Source organism: Aquarana catesbeiana, linkage group LG13, assembly GCF_042186555.1.
Source record: "Aquarana catesbeiana isolate 2022-GZ linkage group LG13, ASM4218655v1, whole genome shotgun sequence".
NCBI classification, from domain to species: Eukaryota; Metazoa; Chordata; class Amphibia; order Anura; family Ranidae; genus Aquarana; species Aquarana catesbeiana.
The window spans coordinates 222,293,773-222,316,930 of record NC_133336.1 but is presented as its reverse complement, the minus strand read 5'-3'; the positions used below and the strand labels follow the sequence as shown (position 1 = coordinate 222,316,930).

The window sequence follows — 23,158 nt, the reverse complement described above, 5'->3', positions numbered from 1 at the left end:
CACTGTGATGTTGATTTTGCTTTCTTATTGTCTATACCTAAAATTATGAGCTGTTCTTATCTTTAAAGCCGTGCCCCCCCCCCCCCCCGCCCTCCTGCTGTGTCTTGTAGTCTGCCTTTTGGTGTGAGAAGTTTGTTCTGTTAGTTTAATTGATTAATTGGCAATAATACCCCCACCCCACTCAGTATACATTTAGGCCTTCTCTAGGGGATGCATAGCCAAGGGTTTCGGGACCCACATACCAATAAAACACTGAGACTGTTTATCCCCCCCCCCCCCCCACATAAGTCACACACTCCTGTATCGCCTCTCTCACCCTTCTGCTTCTCCTAATGTCTGGAGATATCTCCCCAAATCCTGGGCCGCCATGATTTTACCTTTTTGGCCAACATACCCGGCACCCCCTATCCTCTGACAGCAGCCGCAATCTACACAATCTCATTTCTATTCCTCTTTTCCTCTTCTGCCTAGAACCAGCCTCCCCTTCTCCTGTGCCCTTTGGAATGCCCGCTCTGTTTGCAACAAACTTACCACCGTCCGCGACCTATTTATCACAAACTCCTTCAACCTACTTGCAATGAGACCTGGATTCAAGAATCTGACCTTGCTTCTCCTCCTGCCCTCTCCCATGGTGGCCTCCTGTGGACTCGCTCTCTCAGGCCTAGTGGACGGAAAGGAGGTGGTGTTGGAATCCTCCTATCCCCCTCAAAGCACTTTTCAGGTTCTTCATCCACACCCCCTCCCCTCTCTGTCCCTCTCCCCCATTTTAAGCTCACAGTATTCGTCTGTTTTCTCCAGTTTCATCGAGAATTGCTGTGATCTATCGGCCTCCTGGACCGGTATCAAGCTTCCTTGACGACTTCTCTGCCTGGCTACTCTACTTGCTCTCTTCTGAAATTCCAACAATCATTCTTGGTGACTTCAATATCCCTGTTAATCTTAACACTCCAGCTACTTCAAAATTTCTGAACCTAACCTCCTTTTGACCTAAGCGCTTCTACTCACATAGTTGCCAACAATGTAAAAAAAATTTTATTGACACTTTTTTGCATGTAGGCGGAGCCTTGCTATAATTAGGGGGCAGGGCATTTGTTTGTAGGAGTGACATAGCGAAATATGGCCGTGGTTTACGTGAAATAGTGGGCGTGGCTTGAAAGGGGGCGTGGTTAGAGTCTGATATTAATGAGGGATGGAGCGTGTCACCTGCCACTTTGCCTGCCACCGGATGCTATCAAGTGTCCCTAGCCAGCTGAGCCCCGGTCCTTCCATCAGTGTCCCCCGCTTATCAGACACACGGGGGCGGAGGGTTGGCGGCGGCGGCGGGTGGAGGCTGATCACTTCCTTGCCTTCAGTGGAGAGCGGGGAGGGGTCACCAATCCCTGCAGCCAATAGGCTTCAGTGTACAGTAGAATTTCTATTTGTACACTGAAGAGAGAAGCCGCCCCTCTGCACTAAACACAAGGGGAAACAACAACCATGGCGGCGGCAGCCATTATTGTGTAGCCGCTGCCGTTTTTAGCCAAAAACATTCCCAATTTTCCCGGGACAAAAGCAAACTCCTGGAAAAATAATTGGGACAAGCTTAAATCGGAACGAGGGTCCCAAAATCGGGATTGTCCCGGGAAAATCTGGACTTTTGGCAACTGCCTTTTCCTCATATTTTCCTATGCACTCCATGCGACCTCTCAAACATTCTTTTTCCTCTCTCTGATCAACCACCTTAATAGTTTCACTCTCTCCTTATCTTCTTCCTCCTTGCCTTCCAACTACCAAACTATTACCCGTAGAAACCTTCGCCACCTTAACCCTGCTCTTCTTCATCTTTCTGCTATAGATTGTCTCTATGCCAAAATCTCATACTTTTCATGTCCCAACCTGGCCACTTCTATCTACAACAGTTCACTGTCATCCACCCTGGATACCTTGGGGCCTCCCCTCCCCTCCCCCCTCACTACGCACAGAATCAGGCCCCGACTGCTACAACCCTGGCAGACAGACAATACCAGAAGCCTCAAAAATGTAGCCGCGCTCTTGTGCGTCTTTGACGTAAGACTAAGTCACAGCAAGATTTCAGCCAATATAATTCGCCAACCCCCTCCTCCTCAAAAAACTCAATTTGCTTGGTATCCATGGCTGTGCTCTCCATTGGTTCAAATCTTACCTATCTCACCGCACCTTCAGTGACACTTACCGTTGGGTTCCCCCAAGGTTCTGTCCTTGGACCTCTACTATTCTTGATCTACATGTCCTCCCTGGGTCAGCTGATAGCCTCCCATGGCTTCCAGTACCATTTTTATATGCCGATGACACCCAAATCTATCTCTCTACCCCTCAGCCCACCCCATCGGTCTCACACATCACTGATTTACTAACAGACCTATCAGCCTGGATGTCACACCCCTTCCTCAAACTGAATCTAAAACCGAGCTCATAATAGTTCCTCCCCGACGTGCCCCTTCCCCTGACTTCTTTGTCAAGGTCCATGGGACATCTATCAGTCCATCCCCACATGCCAGAGTGCTAGGGGTAACCTTAGACTCTGAGCTGTCCTTTCAGGCCCACATCCAACTCCTGTCCACATGCTGCCTCAGCCTCCGCAACATCTCCAGAATAAGCCCCTTTTTAACTAATGACACAACCAAGCTTTTAATTCACTCCCTGGTCATCTCTCGCCTCGACTACAGCAACTTCCTCCTCATCGGATTACCTTTACATAGACTATCCCCCCCTTCAGTCCATAATGAATGTTGCTGCTAGACTCATCCACCTTACCAAACATTTAGTGTCTCCTCCACCATTCTCTGCCAATCCCTCCACTGGCTTCCACTCACCCAACGAATAAAATTCAAAGTACTAACAATAATTTACAAAGCCGTCCACAACTCGGCCCCCCAGCTACATCACTAACCCAGTCCCAAAATACCAACCAAGCCGCTCTCTTCGGTCCTCCCAAGACCTCCTGCTCTCTAGCTCCCTCGTCACCTCCTCCCATATCCACCTCCAGGATTTCTCCAGAGCTTCTCCCATCCTTTGGGATTCCCTACCCCCAATCTGTCCGACTGTCTCCAAATCTATCCATATTTAGACGATCCCTGAAAACCCTTCTCTATAAAGAAGCTTATGCTGCTTCTAACTAATACACTGTTTTACTTCCTCCATCAGCTCATCCCCCACAGCTATTACCTTTTGTATCAATTGACCCCCCTCCTAGATTGTAAGCTCTAGTGATCAGGGCCCTCTGATTCCTCTTGTACCAAATTGTAATGTATCTGTAATGTCTGCCTTCATTTTGTTAAGCACTGCGCAAACTGTTGGCGCTATATAAATCCTGTATAATAATAATTCATTTTTTTCCCCATTCCTTTTAATTTCTATTCTATTTTTTCTTTTAATTTCCTTCCTTTTTTTTTTTTATTCTATTTTTATTTTTTATTTATTTTTTTTTTATCCCACTCCCTTATTTTCTATTTTTATTCTATTCTTTTTCTATGCTTCTTTTTTATTATATTCCTTTATCTTCTATTCTATTCTATTCAAAATTCGAATTTCAGAAGATGGTTATATTTTTATTTTATTCTATTGTTGTTTTTTCTTTTTGTCTTTTTTTCCATTCCTTTAATTTCTATTCTATTTAACAGACAGACATTTAACAGACATTTGACAGAAAAAATGATTCTGTCGGCTATTGTGCGCATGCGCCGTCACCACAGCTTTTCGTAAAATCAGCTGTTGTGCTGTTCCGTACGGCGCATGCACAGTTCAACCCGGGCACTTCTCGATAGCGAGCACTTCTCGACAGTACACCCGGAGGACGGAGGGAGGATTTTAGTCCAGGGGGAGGAGCCGGTACACCCAGAGGATGAATTTTAGTCCAGGGGGAAGAGCCTGTACACCCGGAGGATGGAGGGAGGATTTTGGTCCAGGGGGAGGAGCCTGTACACCCGGAGGATGGAGGGAGGATTTCAGTCCAGTGGGAGGAGCCGGTACACTTAGAGAATGGAGGGAGGAGATCAGTCCAGGGGGAGGAGCCTGTACACCCGGAGAATGGAGGGAGGAGATCAGTCCAGGGGGAGGAGCCTGTACACCTGGAGGAAGGAGGGAGGATTTGTCCAGGGGGAGGAGCCTGTACACTCGGAGACTGGAGAGAGATCAGTCCAGGGGGAGGAGCCTGTACACCCGGAGGATGGAGGGAGGATTTGTCCAGGGGGAGGAGCCTGTACACTCGGAGGATAGGGGAGGAGTTGTAATCATGTCTGTCCTCCCTCTTCTCAGGGCTCATCTCGGATATCCTGATTTCTCTGGACGATCGCTTCCTGTACTTCTGTAACTGGGCGCACGGCGACATCCGGCAGTATGACATCACCGAGCCATGTCACCCCAAACTGGTGGGGCAGGTGAGTGAAACCCTCCCATTTCTGGGTCTGGGCAACTGCTATCTGTCTTGAAGAAGTTTTCACCTTCAGTAGGGGGAGGGTTCTTCACAATAAGAGCAAGCATGTCATGAATTCTTTGTATTAAGAGCGGTATGGGTGGGGCTTTGTGGAGTCTCTGCTGGGTTTTCATTGGTGTCTGTGTCCCCCCGGTGGGAGGATTTAGTCTCACTTTCTGTATCAGGAGGAACAGAGATTTCACTTTTAGTATGGGAGGGGTTCTTCATGGTAAGAGCAGTACAGGAGGGCTTTCGACAGTGATAGTGGTATGGGAAGGGTTCTTTACAGTTAGAGTGATGTGGGAAGAATTATTTGCATCAAGGGTGGTATGGGAAAGGCTTTTCACTGCAAGAGTTGTATGAGAAGGATACTTTACAGTAAGAGTGGTATATGAAGGGTTCTTCACAGTAAAGGCAGTAAAGTTGTGGAACTTACTACAACAAAGGAAAAATAAAAACATAGAAAGATGTGATGCTGAGATCTCATGTGTCTGTCCAACATTTTGTCATCTCATATTTTTCCTCCAGATATTTCTGGCTGGCAGCATTCTCAAGTGCGGTGCAGTGAAAGTGCTGGAAGATCAGGAACTAAAATGTCAGCCGGATCCAGTATTCATCAAGGTGAGCGCCCCTTATTGTACCCTCCAGTACCTGTATGGGGGGGGGGGGGGAATAGTGACTCCTCTCTTCTTCCTGCGCTGTAAAGTCCGCTCTCTTTGCTGTATCATATTATCATTCCTCTATATTCTGATATGTGAACGTTTCCCGGGTAATGCTTAGTAAATGTGTGCAGGGGAGGAAGATTCCAGGGGGACCTCATATGATCCAACTCAGCCTGGACGGGAAGAGGCTCTACGCCACCACCTCACTAAACAGCGTATGGGACAAACAGTTCTACCCGGACATGATCAAGTGAGTGACTGGGCTTCTTTTTCTTGTTGTTCTAGTTGTTCTTGTTCTTCTTCTAGTTGTTCTTGTTCTTCTTGTTCTTCTTGTTCTTCTTCTAGTTGTTGTTGTTCTTCTTGTTCTTCTTGTTCTTCTTCTAGTTGTTGTTGTTCTTCTTCTTCTCCTTTCTTCCCACCCCCTGCCCTACTTTTCTCCTCTGTCTCACCCCTTCCCACTTCCTGGCCTTTCTCTCCCTTACCTCCTTTTCTCCCTCTGACCTCTCATCTCCCCCCCCAGGGAAGGCGCAGTCATGATGCAGATTGATGTGGATACAGAGAAAGGGGGACTCTCCATCAATGAGAACTTCCTGGTGGATTTTGGGAAGGAGCCGGATGGTCCCGCTCTCGCCCACGAGTGCCGCTTTGAAGGAGGAGACTGCAGCTCTGATATCTGGATCTAACACCCAAACCCCTCCCCAACATCTGGATCTAAAACCCCCCCCCGCTCTCAAATGAAGTCACATGTCAGTTATAGGTGGAGTGTAGTGGGAGGGACTCCCCATCAGTCAACATATCCCGGCTACATCATAGAGTGATTGCTCCATCTACAATGCCTACACTGCTGCCTCTTGACCAATGAAGATTTGTTTTCTGTGTCTGATTATTGACAGTTGATTATTAAAGAGCTGCTCCGCCCAGAACTGAGCGTCCCCGAGTGACCTCTGACCCCACCCCCAGACTCATCACTGTGACCCCACCCCCAGATTAAACACTCTGCTCCCCAGACTCAACACTTTGACCCCGCCCCCAGACTAATCACTGTGACCTCTGACCCCAGACCCAACACTCTGACCCCACCCCCCAGACAACACCGTGACCTCTGACCCCACCCCCAGACTCATCACTCTGACCACACCCCCAGACTCATCACTCTGACCCCACCCCCAGACTCATCACTCTGACCCCACCCCCAGACTCATTACTCTGACCCCACCCCCAGACTCATCACTCTGACCCCACCCCCAGACTCATCACTCTGACCTCTGACCCCACCCCCAGACTCATCACTCTGACCTCTGACCCCACCCCCAGACTCATCACTGTGACCACATACCCAGACTTAACACTCTGACCTCTGACCCCACCCCCAGACTCATCACTGTGACCTTTGACCCCAGACTCAGTATTGTGGGGGTCATACTGATCCTCTGATCACATGGATGATTGGGAGAAGTATTGAAGTCAGAGGATTAGTATCACAGCAACCAGGGCCCCTCCTCCAACCGTGACCCTAGAGTCACCCCCTGACCTCTAACCCCCCATATGAGGGATTGTGGAGATGCTGGGCCAAAGAGCTTGCAATCTACAATCCCCACCGCTAAGGGCGGAGCTACAAAGGGCATGCTGGGACTTGTAGTTCTCCCCATAGAGATAATAGTACATTGTATACATTATATTATTATTATCTGTCTCGCGGACAATGTTGGGACTTGTAGCCCCGCCCCTGATTCCATTGATTGGTGTTTTGGTGACTGAGTGTGTTTCAATTTGAGAGAGGCGTGGCCTCCTCACCCCACCGCCCACCAACCATCCTTGAATGTTGTGACAGGTAATTCCTGGGAATGGTGCCACTGGCCGGGGGGGGGGGGGGGTCACTGGGAGAGCACAACGGCCCCTCTATGCCCCCCTGTGGAAGGGGCTACCAGAGATGCACCAAACCTGGGCTGACAGCAGGCTGTGGGTCAGAAATCACCTCAAAGAGGAGGCGGGTGATGTGTGAGGAGATCACACCCGCCAGACACTTCTTTGTGGGGTCATCAGACATGGGGCGTCTCCATCTGTGGGGTCAACAGACTCAGGGCGTCTCCATCTGTGGGGTCACCAGATGCGGGGTGTCTCCATCGGTGGGTTCACCAGACACAGGATGTCTCCATCAGTGGGGTCACCAGACACAGGGCGTCTCCATCGGTGGGGTCACTAGATTCAGGGTGTTCTATCTGTGGGGTCACCAGACACAGGGCGTCCCCATCAGTGGGGTCACCAGACAAGGGGCGTCCCCATCTCTGGGGTCACCAGACATGGGGCGTCCCCATCTCTGGGGTCACCAGACATGGGGCGTCTCCATCTCTGGGGTCACCAGACATGGGGCGTCTCCATCTGTGGGGCCACCAGATGTGGGGTGTCTCCATCTGTGGGGTCACCAGATGCAGGGCCTCTCCATCTGTGGGATCACCAGACACGGGCCTCTAAATCTCTGGGGTCACCACACGCGAGCATCTCTATCTCAGGAGTCATCAGACACAGGGCGTCTCCATCTCTGGGGTCACCACACACGAGCATCTCTATCTCAGGGGTCATCAGACACAGGGTGTCTCCAACTCTGGGGTCACCAGACACAGGGCGTCTCCATCTCTGGGGTCACCACACACAAGCGTCTCCATCTCAGGGGTCATCAGACACAGGGCGTCTCCGTCTCTGGGGTCAACAGACACTGGCGTCTCCATCTCTGGGGTCACCAGACACGGGGTGTCTCCATCTCTGGGGTCACCACACACGAGCGTCTCCATCTCTGGGGTCACCACACACAAGCGTCTCCATCTCAGGGGTCATCAGACACAGGGCGTCTCCATCTCTGGGGTCATCAGACACAGGGCATCCCCATCTGTGAGGTCAGCAGACACGGGGCATCCCCATCTGTGGGGTCAGCAGACATGGGACGTTCTTGTTTGATGTGGGGATGGTGTTCTTGGGGTCATAGGCAGCATTCCTCCACCTCCAAACACGGCGAGTTGAGTTGATGCCAAAGAGTTCAATTTTGGTCTCATCTGACCACAACACTTTCACCCAGTTCTCCTCTGAATCATTCAGATGTTCATTAACCGACTTCAGATGGACCTGTACATGTGCTTTTTTGGGCAGGAGGACCTTGGGCGCTGCATGATTTCAGTCCTTCACAGTGTAGTGTGTTACCAATTGTTTTCTTGGCGACTATGGTCCCAGCTGAGATCATTGACAAGATTCTACCGTGTAGTTCTGGGCTGATTCCTCACCATTCTCATGATCATTGAGACTCCGCGGAGGTGAGATCTTACATGTAGCCTCAAAACCGAGGGAGATTGACAGTTATTTTGTGTTTCTTCCATTTGTGAATAATCGCACCAACTGTTGTCACCCTCTCACCAAGATGCTTGGCCATGGTCTTGTAGCCCATTCCAGAGTCCAATCTGTGGAGTCATAGAGGAATCCCAACAAAGATCCGATTGTAACATTTCATTGTGTTCTGATTTATAGATCAATCCCATTTATCAATTTATAGCTAATCGATCCCCTACACATGATTTATCAGAATCCATGAGGAAAACAATCGTATGGATTGGATATCGCATTGTCAGCCACGCCCCCTCCGCTATTCATATAACAAGCGCCCCTTTCCTTCATTCACATAGGGGGCGCCCCTTTCCTCTGCGCCCCTGAACTATAATCTCCCGTGTTGGCATCTATAGCACGCTCCTGTGCCCACCCTGCAATCTCTCCCCACACGGTGCAATCTTACATGGCAGATGCCAGCACCATGTGTGCCCATCCCAGAGTCTACACAATTATTTACCCACAACCTGCTGACTACTGGCACACCGCATCTTATCACCTAAACCACCTACCGCCCGCAGGCATCCACCACGCTACCGCCTGACCCACGCTACCGCCTGACCCACGCTACCGCCTGACCCACCCTACTGCCTGACCCACGCTACCGCCTGACCCACCCTACCGCCTGACCCACCCTACCGCCTGACCGTCCGCAGCCTACCGCCTGACTCACCCACCACCATACCACATGATCCGCCTGACTGCCTGCAGCCACCCACTTACCACTTTACCCTACCATCTGAAAGGCCGCAGCCACCCACCACCTTACCGCCTGATTGCCCACAGCCACCTATCACCTTACTGCCTGAAAGCTCGCAGCCAGTACCGCCTGATTCAGCCTACTGCCTGACCGTCCACAGCCGCCTGACTCGCCCATCCCCTCCTACCACCTGACTCGTCCACCACCCTACCGCCTGATCTGCCTGACCGCCCGCAGCCACCCACTACCCTACCGCCTGACCGCCCACAGCCATGCACCACCCTACCGTCTGACTCATCCACCTGACTGGCCACAGCCACCCACCACCCTACCGCCCGATTTACCTTACCGCCTGACAATCCGCAGCCACCCACCACCCTAACGCCTGACCGTCCGCAGCCGCCTGACTCGCCCACCCCCCTACCGCCTGACCACCCGCAGCCACCAATCATCCTAACGTCTGACTCACCCACCACCCTACCGCCTGATCCGCCTGACCGCCCGCAGCCACCCACTACCCTACTGCCTGACCACCCGCAGCCACCCACCACATTACCACTTGACCGCTCGCAGCCGCCTGACTCGCCCACCCCCCTACCGTCTGACTCGCCAACCCCCCTAACCACCTTACTCGCCCACCACCATACCACATGATCCGCCTGACTACCCGCAGCCACCCACCACCTTACCACCTGATTGCCCACAGCCACCCACCACCTTACTGCCTGAGAGCTCGCAGCCAGTACCGCCTGATTCACCCTATTGCCTGACCGTCCACAGCCGCCTGACTCACCCACCCTCCTACCGCCCGCAGCCACTCATCATCCTACCGCCTGACTCACCGACCACCCTACCGCCTGACCGCCCGCAGCCACCACTACCCTACCACCTGATTCATCCTACCGCCTGACCGCACACAGCCACCCTACCGCTTGAACGTCCGCAGCCGCCTGACTCACCCACTATCCTACAGCCTGACTCGCCCACCCTCCTACCACCTGACCGCCCGCAGCCACCAATCATCCTACCACCTGACTCACCCACCACCCTACCGCCTGATCCGCCTGACTGCCCGAAGCCACCCAATACCCTACCGCCTGATTCATTCTGATCTTCATTCTACCACCTGACCGCTCGCTACCACCCACCACCGTACCGCCAGACCATCTGCAGCCACCTGACTCGCCCACCCCCCTACTGCCTGACTCGCCCATGCCCCTACTGCCTGACTCGCCCACCACCCTACCGCCTGACCACCCGCAGCCATCCACCACACTACCGCCTGATTCACCCTACCGCTTGACCGCCCGCAGACCCCAACCACCTTACCGCCTGATTGCCCGCAGCCATCCACCACCGTACCATCCGACTGCCCACAGCCACCCACCACCTTACTGCCCGACAGCTCGCAGCCAGTACCGCCTGTTTCACCCTACTGCCTGACCGTCCGCAGCCGCCTGACCCGCCCACCCTCCTACCGCCTGACTCGCCCACCCCCTACCGCCTGACTGCCCACAGCCACCCACCACCTTACCGCCCGCAGCCACCCACCACCATACCGCCTGACTCGCCCACCCCCCCCTACCGCCTGCTCGCCCAGCCCCCCTACCGCCTGCTCGCCCAGCCCCCCTACCGCCTGACTCGCCCACCACCCTACCGCCTGACCGCCCGCAGCCACCCACCATCCTACCACCTGACCGCCCGCAGCCACCCACCACCCTTCCGCCTGATCCCCCTGACCGCCCGCAGCCACCCACCACACTACCGCCCGCAGCCACCCACCACCCTACCGCCTTATTTACCCCACCACCTGACCACCCGCAGCCACCCACCACCCTATCGCTTGACCGTCCGCAGCCGCCTGACTCACCCACCATTCTACCGCATGACTCGCCCACCCTCCTACCACCTGACCGCCCGCAGACACCAATCATCCTACCACCTGACTCACCCACCACCCTACCGCCTGATCAGCCTGACCGCCCGAAGCCACCCACTACCCTACCACCTGATTCATCCTACCACCTGACCGCCTGCAGCCACCCACCACATTACCGCCTGACTGCTCGCAGCCACCCACCACCGTACCGCCTGACCAACTGCAGCCGCCTGACTCACCCACCCCCCTATTGCCTGACTCACCCATCCCCCTACTGCCTGACTCGCCCACCACCCTACCGCCTGACCACCCGCAGCCATCCACCACCCTACCGCCTGATTCACCCTAACGCCTGACCGCCTGCAGCCACCAACCACCTTACCGCCTGACTGCCCACAGCCATCCACCACCGTACCATCTGATTGCCCACAGCCACCCACCACCTTACTGCCCGACAGCTCGCAGCCAGTACCACCTGTTTCACCCTACTGCCTGACCGTCCACAGCCGCCTGACTCGCCCACCCTCCTACCGCCTGACTCGCCCCCCCCCCCACCGCCTGACCGCCCGCAGCCACCCACCACCGTGCAGCCTTACTCGCCCAGCCCCCTTACCGCCTGACTCGCCCACCACCCTACTGCCTGACCGCCCACAGCCACCCACCATCCCAACCACCTGACCGCCCGCAGCCACCCACCACCCTACCGCCTGACCCCCCTGACCGCCCGCAGCCACCCACCACACTACCACCCGCAGCCACCCACCACCCTACCGCCTTATTTACCCTACCGCCTGACCGCCCGCAGCCATCCACCACCGTACCGCCTGACTCGCCCAGCCCCCCTACCGCCTGACTGCCCACAGCCACCCACCATCCTACCACCTGATCCCCCTGACCACCCGCAGCCACCCACCACACTACCACCCGCAGCCACCCACCACCCAGGCCTGTACATGTGCTTTCTTGGGCAGGAGGACCCTGCGGGCGCTGCAGGATTTCAGTCCTACACGGCGTAGTGTGTTACCAATTGTTTTCTTGGTGACTATGGTCCCAGCTGAGATCATTGACATGATTCTCCCTTGTAGTTCTGGGCTGATTCCTCACCGTTCACATGATCATTGAAACTCCACAAGGTGAGATCTTGCATGGAGCCCCAGACCGAGGGAGATGGACAGTTATTTTGTGTTTCTTCCATTTGTGAATAATCACACCAACTGTTGTCACCCTCTCACCAAGCTGCTTGGCGATGGCCTTGTAGCCCATTCCAGCTTTGTGTAGGTCTACAATCTTGTCCCTGACATACTTGGACAACTCTCTGGTCTTTGCCATGGTGGACAGGTGGAGAGCTTGGAATCTAATTGCTTCTGTGGACAAGTATCTTTTATACAGGTAACAAGCTGAGATAAGGAACAATCCCTTTAAGAGAGTGCTCCTAATCTCAGCTCGTTACCTGTATAGAAGACACCTGGGAGCCAGAAATCTTGCCGATTGATAACGTGAGAGTTCCTCTTTAAAGGTCATCACTGCAATTACTAAATTACTGATACTGAAGGAGTAACAGAAAGGGTCTTCACAATGGAGATATCCAGGATCTTCGGTTAGCCTGGCATTGGTGCACTTGGTGTCCTGTTGAGCAGGGTAAAAAAAGGGGAACTTGAAAGTATCCTGGTAGGCAAAAATGAGATGAAGGATGCTAGCAGTATCCTGATAGGCAAAGTGGAATGTAATGACTGTTCAGCAGGGTGCAAGTGTTCCTACAAATGGCACTGGTGAGGCAATGTTGCCTCGTGTCTTTTAAAGACGGGCAAATGCCCGCTCACCCATCCTGCGACCAAAGGATCAAGAGACCAGTTCCCCAAAAAAGGCCCGACTGGCCACCTTGTAACGGGATCACCCCATGCCCTCAGGAACACCTGGAGATATAGCCGGGATCCCTCTCAGGCTGGATGTCCATCGCTGTCTGACTCCTGGAACCGTGGCAGGATCAGCACCCCGACCTCTGGAGCTGTGGCGGGATGGATCCCCTCCTTGGGTAACAGCAGCCCCTCAGATCACATCTGTGTCTCTCTCTCTCCATCGACTGACTTTTACCTCAGGACACAAAATGGAGTCTTTTACTTTCCGTCAGCAAAGCCTGCTGGGACTTGTATTTCTCCCTACATACCAGTCTATGGGGCCGTTTTGTGTGGGAACTACATGTCCCAGAATCCATTGCAGCTCTCCCTGCAGTTCAGTACAGTCTCTCCCATTGGCTGTTGTAACTGTGCCTTTAATTGTTTTTCTTCTTCTGGCCAATAGGGGCACAAGAGAGGCTGCTGAATGCACAGCTCTGTGTGTGTCAGTTCACATTACATTACTCAGTCAGTGAAAACAGGAAGAAGGGGGAGGGGGGATGAAAAAGCCCATGCAGACATGACAGCCAGCTCTCTCCCCTCTTGTTCATGCAGTCATCTGTGTTAATGTAAGTCGTTGGTTGCAATACCCGCTACACATTATTACCTGACAGTCTGCTTTATACAGTTTCCTGGGTCACCTACCACCTTAAACCAGAACTCCATCTATCTCAAGATGAATTTACTTTTCCTGCAATGTTCACGTTCAATCCACAAATCCCGCCCCCCGCAGTACTTGTTTTCTGCCACTAGGTGTCCTCAGTCCAATGGCCAGCACTTTCCCCTAAACCTAGGTCATCCCGGACAAGCCCCCAACCTGTGACTGGACAGTGAAAAGAGAAGCAACGCAGCACAAGGATGGTGGGAACCCTTCATAATAAGCACAGCGGGTGTACAGACCCGGGAACTCATCACAGGGATTTTGGGAACTCCTCATAATGGGCACAGCGTGTGTACAGACCCGAGAACTCAGCACAGGGATGGTGGGAACCCCTCATAATGGGCACAGGGGGTGTACAGACCCAGGAACTCCGCACAGGGATGGTGGGAACCCCTCATAATGGACACAGCGGGTGTACAGACCTGGGAACTCAGCATGGGGATGGAGGGAACCCCTCATAATGGGCACAGCGGGTGTACAGACCCAGGAACTCAGCACGGGGATGGTGGGAACCCCTCATAATGGGCACAGCGGGAGTACAGACCCGGGAACTCGGCACAGGGATGGTGGGAACCCTTCATAATGGGCACAGCGGGTGTACAGTGCATAGACAAGTGTAGTGCTTGTAAAAAAACTTATATAGAGTTACAAAAGTGAAAAACAGTCTATGTCGATCAATAATAGATGCAAAATACAAAATATGACAGAATAACAGATAAAGTCTCTGATGTTCTTCAGGTGTTTTTTAAACTGAAAGAGGCTGATGTTAATCCAAAAAAGTATATCATTTCTTATTCACCACGTGGGTAACGCATGCAAACATGTGATGGACCCTCCACATAGAGAAAAAGTGAAGGCTTACCAGAAGGATTGAACTCATAAGAACGTACGTTCAATGAGTCAATCTAGCTTGTAGCCCCAACGGGCAATAAAAGGGAAAGACCTCACGATTAGATGGCGACAAAACTCCAAAACATATCCAGACTCCTGACGGAACTTTAAAATGGATGGCAGACCTTCCCACAGATCATCTCAGATGAATAGCCCATATAGGAATAAAGAAGGGGGGGCCACATAGCATAATACCGTTTTGTAAAACAGATTTATTAAAATAAGTAAACAACTTAAATTTCAGTAGTAAAAAAAGCGCTTCAAGTAAAATTATGGCAGGCAGTGGAGTCTCCCGACGTGTTTCGTCTTATTAGACTTCATCTGGGGTACTCACCCACTGCTGCCATACCCCTTAATATAGATATCATAGCCCCCTTAATGAGGATACAGCTCGTATCTTAATTTCGTAGACACTTCCGGGTTTAGCCAAGATGGCGGACCAGCGTGCGTTCCAAGCCTCGATTTCGTGTGTGTATGTGCGTTTCAGCACTATACTAGGATGATATTGTGAGGAATAAATAAGATTAGGAGTGTAGGGATAAAATAGGGATAGAGACCACTTCCTTATAGGGATATCCCCAATATGGAATTACTGTTATTACTCTCCATTCTCTGGTGGAGAGTATAATCCGAGATACGGAAGAACGAGTAGCCAGACGTGCGTCATTCCGTCAGGCAGAGTGAATGCACGTCACTTCCCTTCACATGGACCGCTGAGAATAAACAGCGGTTCAAGCCTCGTTTTAATACGCATCCACCTAGTGGTAGAGCGTGCGTCGCCGCGTCAAATGGGGCGAAGACACGTAACTACCCATCTTAAGTGAACAGCGGTTCAAGCCTCATTCTGATGATAATCTACCCGGTGACATCGGTTACGCTCTATGTTGACAACATTAGGGGAGCTCAGTGTATGATAACATAAACTCGAGTCTTGCACAGCAAGAGATATAAACTCTAAATGGATACATGAATATGTGGAAATAATATAGCAATGACAATTAACAATCAATGTGTCCAATATATAGTGATATCATGATGGGAAGATTGATGAAAAATTAATAGAATAATAAGTGACATGATAAGGTGAAAAAATAAAATAAAATAAAAAATAAAAATAAAAATAAAAATAAAAAATAAAAAATAAAATAAAATAAACGTAAAATTAAAAAAAAAAAAAAAAAAAAATAAACTAAAAAATAAAAATAAAATAAAAAAAAGGAAAAATTATATTGAAAAATAAGATGAAAAATAAAAAATATAATAAAATAAGTAATGAAATTAAGTATAAATAAGTGGAGAGTAAAAATAAAAAAAATAAAAAAAAAATAAAATAAAAAAAAAAAAAATGAAAAATGAAATATAGAAAAATAAAAAAATAAAATAAATTAAACAGCGGGTGTACAGACCTGGGAACTCAGCATGGGGATGGTGGGAACCCCTCATAATGGGCACAGGGGGTGTACAGACCCGGGAACTCAGCACAGGGATGGTGGGAACCCCTCATAATGGGCACAGAATGGAAAAGTTTCGGATTCTCGCTCTGCATTCAGTGATGATCAGTGCCTGGACCCCCCTCCATCTTCCCCCCTCCCTGACCCCTCCTTGGCTCCACCCTTATCCCTCCCCCAGTCTATTTAAGCAGCGTGTTGGGTGAGCTCAGTATCTGATGATCACGGGTCGATCAGCAACTGGGAACACTGAGAGAGAGATCGCAGCGACATGGGTGAGACTCTTCATTAGCCCCCCCACCTTCTCTCTTACTCTCCTCTCCTCTTTCTGACCCTCTGTGGTGTCCTGTAGGGAGGTTCTCTTTCCCTCCATTGTCTGACAGCCTGATGAGTGTTTGCAGCATGTGTGGAGGGGAGATGAGTCCCCCCCTCTGGCTGTCATGCTGATCCGTTGGCTTCCAAGTGACCTGAAACATGCAGAAGGGGGAGTTGTGATTTCACTGGCTGCATGCTTGTTGCCCTGTCATGGGGGAGTCCCGGAGGCTGCACTGCCTTCTGACTTCCTTCTGGAGATGCTGACCCCCCCCTGGCTGACACACGGATTGGGGGGGAGTTTGGCAGGTTGGGAGTTTTGCCTTCACTTGCTCCTTGCTCGGGGTGGGTGTTGAAGCCACAGCCAGGCGGGTGACATTTTTCGGAAGGTTCAAGAACAGAGAATGAGGTCCCGGGACACGGAACTCCTCTGACGCTGCAACCAGCATGCGGTAAGTGAAGTCACAACTCCTGATTGGCTAGTGAGTGGATCCCCCGACAGCCAGGCAGATGGCATTGTGAGGAGGGGAGCACATCATTTAAGGCACCCCGTTGGGTATCCGGGCAGTGAGCGGGGTCCACCCACCAATGAGGGGGAACGGTCACAGGCGAGCATCCAATCACGGACGAGCAACTAATCACAAATGAGTGTCCAGGGTTTAAAGAAGCTGATTGGCTCCCATGCACAGCTGTACCAGATTTTGTACTCTCCAGCTTTAGTAATCCTGATTATGAGGTCACTTTAGCGTCCTTACACCTCCCCCCGTCCATTGAGGGTTTACAGACCCTTTAGGCATGCTGAAATGACCACCTATAGTAATAATGGTTGAGAGGTCACTTTGGCGTGCCTTAAATATCGTCCATCCATTGGGGGTTTAAAGACACTTTAGAATATTGTAAAACAGACTGGGGGTTTTCCATCACTGATTACTCAGCAATCTCACTCAGTGCCCAGAGCTGCTGCTGAGCACTATAGAGCCCGGACTGACCGAAAAACCTCCTTCTCCCGGCCGGACCGCGACGATCCCGGCGTCCAATCCGCGGAGTCATAGAGGAATCTCAACAAAGATCAGATTGTAATATTTCATCGTGTTCTGATCTGATGGATCAATTTATAGATCAATCCCATTTATCAATTTATAGCTAATCGATCCCCTACACATGATTTATCAGAATCCATGAGGAAAACAATGACATGGATTGGATATCGCAATGTCAGCCACGCCCCCTCCGCTATTCATATAACAAGAGCCCTTTTCCTCTATTCACATAGGGGGCGCCCCTTTCCTCTGTGCCCCTGATCTATAATCTCCTGTGTTGGCATCTATAGCACGCTCCTGTGCCCGCCCTGTAATCTCCCCACACGGAGCAATCTTACATGGCAGATGCCAACACCCTGTGTGCCCCTCCCTGAGTCTACACAATTATTTACCCACAACCCGCTGACTGCTGGCACATCGCATCTTACCACCTGATCCACCTACTGCCCGCAGCCACCCACCACCCTACCGCCTGACCCACCCTACCGCCTGACTCACCCACCACCATAACGCATGATCTGCCTGACCGTCCGCAGCTACCCACTACTCTACCGCCTGATTTACCCTACCACCTGACCGCCCGCAGCCACCCACCACCTTACTGCCTGACAGCTCGCAGCCAGTACCACCTGATTCACCCTAATGCCTGACCGTCCGCAGCCGCCTGACTCGCCCACCCTCCTACCGCATGACTTACCCACCACCCTACCACCATGCCACCCAACATGCTACCATCTTGCTCGCCTTACCGCCTGATCCACCTGACCACCCTACCGCCTGACCCACCCTACCGCCTGATCCACCTGACCACTCGCAGCCACCCACCCTACCGCCTGACCCACCTGACCGCCCGCAGCCACTCACCATGCTACCGCCTGACCCACCCTACCGGTTGACCCACCTGACCGGCCGCAGCCACCCACCATGCTACCGCCTGATCCACCCTACCACCTGCAGCCGCCTTACTTGCCCACCACCTTGCCACCCATCATGCTACCACCTGATCCACCCTACTGCCTGACCACTCACAGCCACCCACCATGCTACTGCCTGACTCGCCTTACCACCTGATCCACCCTACTGCCTGACCACTCACAGCCACCCACCATGCTACTGCCTGACTCGCCTTACCACCTGATCCACCCTACCTCCTGACCGCCCGCAGCCACCCTCCACCCTACTGCCTCATCCACCATATCTCCTGACCGCCCTCGTAGCCACTCACCACCCTACCTCCAGACTCGCCCACCACAATGCCACCCACCATGCTACCGCATGACTCGCCTTACCGCCTGATCCACCCTACTGCCTGACCGCCTGTAGTCACCCACCACCAAGGTACAGCGACTGATGTGACTGGCTCAGTGATCTCTGTACAGCACTGCAGTATATGTCAGAGCTATATAAATGTATAATAGTAATAATAGTGTGTGACTGTGGGGGAGGGGACATTAGAGTGCAAGCTCCTCTGGTACAGAGAATAATGTGATTGGCTCAGTGATCTCTGTACAGCGCTGCGGTATATGTCAGAGCTATGGGGGGATCTTGTGACCAATTCTTGTTGATTATTGCTTTCCAGCTACTAAGTGTGGATCATGTGGACCCGGATACAAGTCTCCTCTGGATGCCATGAAAGGTAGGCTTGCTGTGAGCCCAGGGGCGATGTGGGGGTGGAAGAATCAGAGTACAGCTGCAGGATATTATGTATGTAGATATTTTGAATATGTGACAGGTCCTCTTTGCTGGGTGTTCCCCGGTTTCAGCTCTGCCCTCTGTAGGTAAGAGAGGAAAGATGTGAACAGAGGCTGCTGCCTCACTCAGAGGCACTGTGAAAGGGCCTGCTGAATCTTGAAGCAGCTCAGATTCAGGCAGTTCTAAATTCTGCAGCATTTGCTGGGTAGAAACAAATTATGTTCCTGTTTGCTCCCACCAAGAATAAGAAGTTGAACCTCCTTTTATGACCCAGGGATATCTGTGGCCCCTAGCTTGTGTGGCCCCCTGTATCCCACCACTCACCATGTCTGTCCTGTACAGGCCCCAGAGAGGAGCTGATCTACGTCCCCTGCACCTACAGCAACACCGGCATCAACAAGCCTGACTACCTAGCCACGGTGGATGTGGACCCCAAATCTCCCTATTACTCCAAGGTGAGGCTCATGAATTTCATAGCATGTTTGTTCCTCGGGGGAGGGTCCTGAAACTGCATTCATGACTAATGAAGGGCCGTCCCACCCAAAAGGTATATTTTGGTTACAGGTGGAGTGTGGGTTGGAATTTTCTGATATTTTTTGGCAAACACAACATTGAGATTTGTGCGGCAGGGAATGGCTGTGACCGGTGTTTAGTGGGGGAAATCGGCAAGTACAGACATTTGCTCATGGGGGATGGGGGGCAGGTACAGAGAGGTGCTCAATAAGGGAAGGGGGCAGGTATAGATAGGTGTCCCCCCCCCCCCCGGGGAAGGGGGGCAGGGTACAGCCGGGGGCCCCCCCTGGGGAAGGGGGCAAGGTACAGCCGGGGGCCCCCCCTGGGGAAGGGGGCAAGGTACAGCCGGGGGGCCCCCCCCTGGGGAAGGGGGCGAGGTACAGCCGGGGGCCCCCCCCCTGGGGAAGGGGGCGAGGTACAGCCGGGGGCCCCCCCCCTGGGGAAGGGGGCGAGGTACAGCCGGGGGCCCCCCCCTGGGGAAGGGGGCGAGGTACAGCCGGGGGCCCCCCCCCTGGGGAAGGGGGCGAGGTACAGCCGGGGGCCCCCCCCCCTGGGGAAGGGGGCGAGGTACAGCCGGGGGCCCCCCCCCTGGGGAAGGGGGCAGGGTACAGCCGGGGCCCCTCCCCCTGGGGAAGGGGGCAGGGTGCAGCCGGGGCCCCCCCCCCTGGGGAAGGGGGCAGGGTGCAGCCGGGGCCCCCCCCCCTGGGGAAGGGGGCAGGGTACAGCCGGGGGCGCCCCCCTGGGGAAGGGGGCAGGGTACAGCCGGGGGCCCCCCCTGGGGAAGGGGGCAGGGTACAGCCAGGTGGTCAGCAGGGTAAGTGGGTGGGTACAGCCGGGTGCTCACTATAGGAAGGGGGAGGGTACAGATGGGTGCTCACTATAGAGAGGCTACATACGTGGTCACCAGGTAAAGGGGTGGGTACAGACAGATGCTCACCAGGGTAAGTAGGTGGGTATAGAAAGCTCTTCATGGGAGGAAGGGGGTGAGTACAGCCGGGTGCCCCCCTGGGGAAGTTGGTGGGTACAGCCGGGTGCTCACCTGGTGAAGGGTGCAGCCAGGTGCTCACTAGGGTAAGTGGGTGGGTACAGACAGGCAGGTATCCTACAGGTGAGGTTCCAGATACCAGCTATGACTCTCCTGCTCCTCCTTCCAGGTCATCCACCGCCTGCCGATGCCCAACCTGAACGATGAGCTCCACCACTCTGGCTGGAACACCTGCAGCAGCTGCTTCGGGGACGTCACCAAAGTCCGGGACAAGCTCATCCTCCCCTCTTTCATCTCCTCCCGCATCTACGTGGTGGACGTGTGCACTGACCGCCGGGCCCCCCGCATCCACAAGGTGGGCACCCTCCAATCAGTTCATCTGGTCAGCAGCTCTTGGACTGAGAGAAGGGAACATGCTGATAGGGGGGGGGTGACCTCATCGGTGTAGAAGAGAATCAGGGGAAGCTCCCGGCAATCGGGGGGCCCAGAAGACGGACTTCAAAAAGCCAGATTGGGGAAAGTTCTCAGGTTTTGATTGCATAACAGCAGTAGAGCGAGGTCAGGTCGGGAGGCTGGCAGAGCTGTGTAATTCTCAGGACTGGCTGGGCAGCTCCCATGTATGTGCCTGAATACAGGGCCGGGACAAGGGGTGGACAAGAGGGGAGGTTGCACTGGGTGCAGTGAAGCAAAAATGGACACAGGGTGGTACACCCATTGTACGGCATGTATTATTAGTGGGGGATGGGGGGTGCAATTCTGCATCCTTGGGCTGGATTACCCTGTCCCTGTACTGTCCGGCTGTGACCTGACCGGGATTCTCCTCTCTACAGGTGGTGGAGCCGGAGGAGGTCCACAAGAAATGCGGCTTGGGTTACCTGCACACCTCGCACTGCCTGGGCAGTGGAGAGGTCATGATCAGTGCTCTGGGGGACACCGCCGGGAACGGCAAAGGTGAGCGCCATCTTCTACGCCCGGCGGGCCTCCGGGTTTTATTTTTGGCCCGGAGCATTTCTTGTCTTTTTAAAAGTCTTATTGACCTTTCCATGAGGATAACGTTAACCAATTTCTGTATCTCAGGAAGCTTCATGCTGCTGGATGGAGAGACGTTCGAGGTGAAGGGGAACTGGGAGGTGGAGGGCAATGCTACGCCTTTCGGCTTTGACTTCTGGTACCAACCGCGCCACAACGTCATGATTAGCTCCGAGATGGGAGCGCCGAAGATCTTCACCAAAGGGTTCAACATAGAGGATGTGAAAGTGGGTAAGAGGAGTGCAGAAGGGTAAAAGGGGCAAAGATCAGCACAAAATGGGACTACTGGGAGCCAAATTCATCCATTACTACCCCACACCCCGTCCCTCTATTATACCCCAATCCTCCCTCTGTCCTTCTATTGTAGCAAAGTCCCGGGGCCCCTTTAGTCTAATGAGAACCTCCCAGAGTTAGGGACAGCTAAAATCCTTCTGTGTAGAGTGGGTTACAAGGCATGGCGGGTGCAATGCAAGGTAGATTTATAGGCGCCAGACACTTATTGACTGCAGAGAGATTTATTTTCTCTTGAACAGAACTGTGGGAGAGGGGTTTAGGGCCAGGACACCCTTTAGTAGTTGCAATGTTAAGTGGCAGACTCCGAGGCTTCTACAGGTAGACAGTCATGCAGGGAAGGGCACCCAGCAGGATACCACGTCTGTATGTATGTGTATTGCTGTCTCCTATGGCAACAGTCTTATAACTGCTTCTAACACAAGTTGTAATGAACTTCTGTACTTCCTCTACAATCACTTCTTGTAGATCTTCACTCCACTGAGCTCCCAGTCTCTCCTCACTAGACTTGCTGATCCACTGCCACAGGATCTCCTGAGCTCTTCCAACCTTCTCATTGAGTATCTTCCTCAAGCCTCAACCCGCTGGCCTACTCTGTGCCTGGCTTGGCACACAAGGCTGCTCTGCAAGCGTCACCTCCACTGACTGGGTCCCTGGCTTGACACCTGCTGAAGTTTCCCAATTCTTCACCATCCCTGGTTGGTGAGAATACTGCTCCGGTACTTGCTTCAACTACTCACTGCGGTCCCTGGTAATGAGGGGGTTGACCCCTTAATGGCGACAGCTTCCCCTCTACCTCTAACCATGACAAGTTCTTCGGCCGACAGAACCGTCACTTATGGTTGGACTTCAAGCCGCAGTCCCAACCGTGCACTGCTTTCTTTCTTCTGGGTAGGCCTTCAGACAGCCTAGCAGCCAGATGTCCCCGGGATAGGCCCCAGGCTCCGGCCTAGCAGCCCGGGGCAGCACAACACACGCTCACCCAGATAGCTGTCCAGATGGCACAGAACCCCGATCACCTGACCTCACCCAAATAAATAGGCTCTCCCTGCAGGCCAAGGAACCCAAGAAGATCCATGCCCATTGGCTGAGATGCCTCATCTATTCCTAATCTGTCCTTGCAATGCCCTTGTCTTATCCAATGTCACCAGGTACCCGGCCACCTAGCGACAGAAGAGAGAAGTGCAACAATTCCAGACTGAGGGTGAAATCAATTGATCCCTAGCAATTAGCCAAGGCAACTATACCTGGCAGGTAAATTTAAGAGCAACCTAAACATCAGGGTGCTACATCCTCCCCCCTGCCTACAAAACTACATCTCGGAGTTTGCAAAAAAAAATAATTTGAGCTCTCAAGCCTGAGAGC

The 23,158-nt window shown here is 52.8% G+C and overlaps 1 protein-coding gene across 2 annotated transcripts in view; it reads left to right on the top strand.

Moving 5' to 3' along the window:
- LOC141116756 (methanethiol oxidase-like) overlaps nucleotides 1–23,158 on the top strand; it is a 105,390-nt gene that overhangs the window by 67,433 nt on the left and 14,799 nt on the right. The window contains exons 9-12 of one of the 2 annotated variants that reach the window (XM_073609162.1): nucleotides 4,273–4,394; nucleotides 4,958–5,050; nucleotides 5,223–5,341; nucleotides 5,612–6,014. In XM_073609162.1, coding sequence (XP_073465263.1) covers nucleotides 4,273–4,394; nucleotides 4,958–5,050; nucleotides 5,223–5,341; nucleotides 5,612–5,774 — 497 coding nt within the window. In that variant the 3' untranslated portion in view covers nucleotides 5,775–6,014. Of the gene's footprint in view, nucleotides 1–4,272; nucleotides 4,395–4,957; nucleotides 5,051–5,222; nucleotides 5,342–5,611; nucleotides 6,015–20,642; nucleotides 20,829–21,303; nucleotides 21,425–21,550; nucleotides 21,734–23,158 lie in introns of those variants that run through there. The other variant, XM_073609161.1, reaches the window with a different exon arrangement.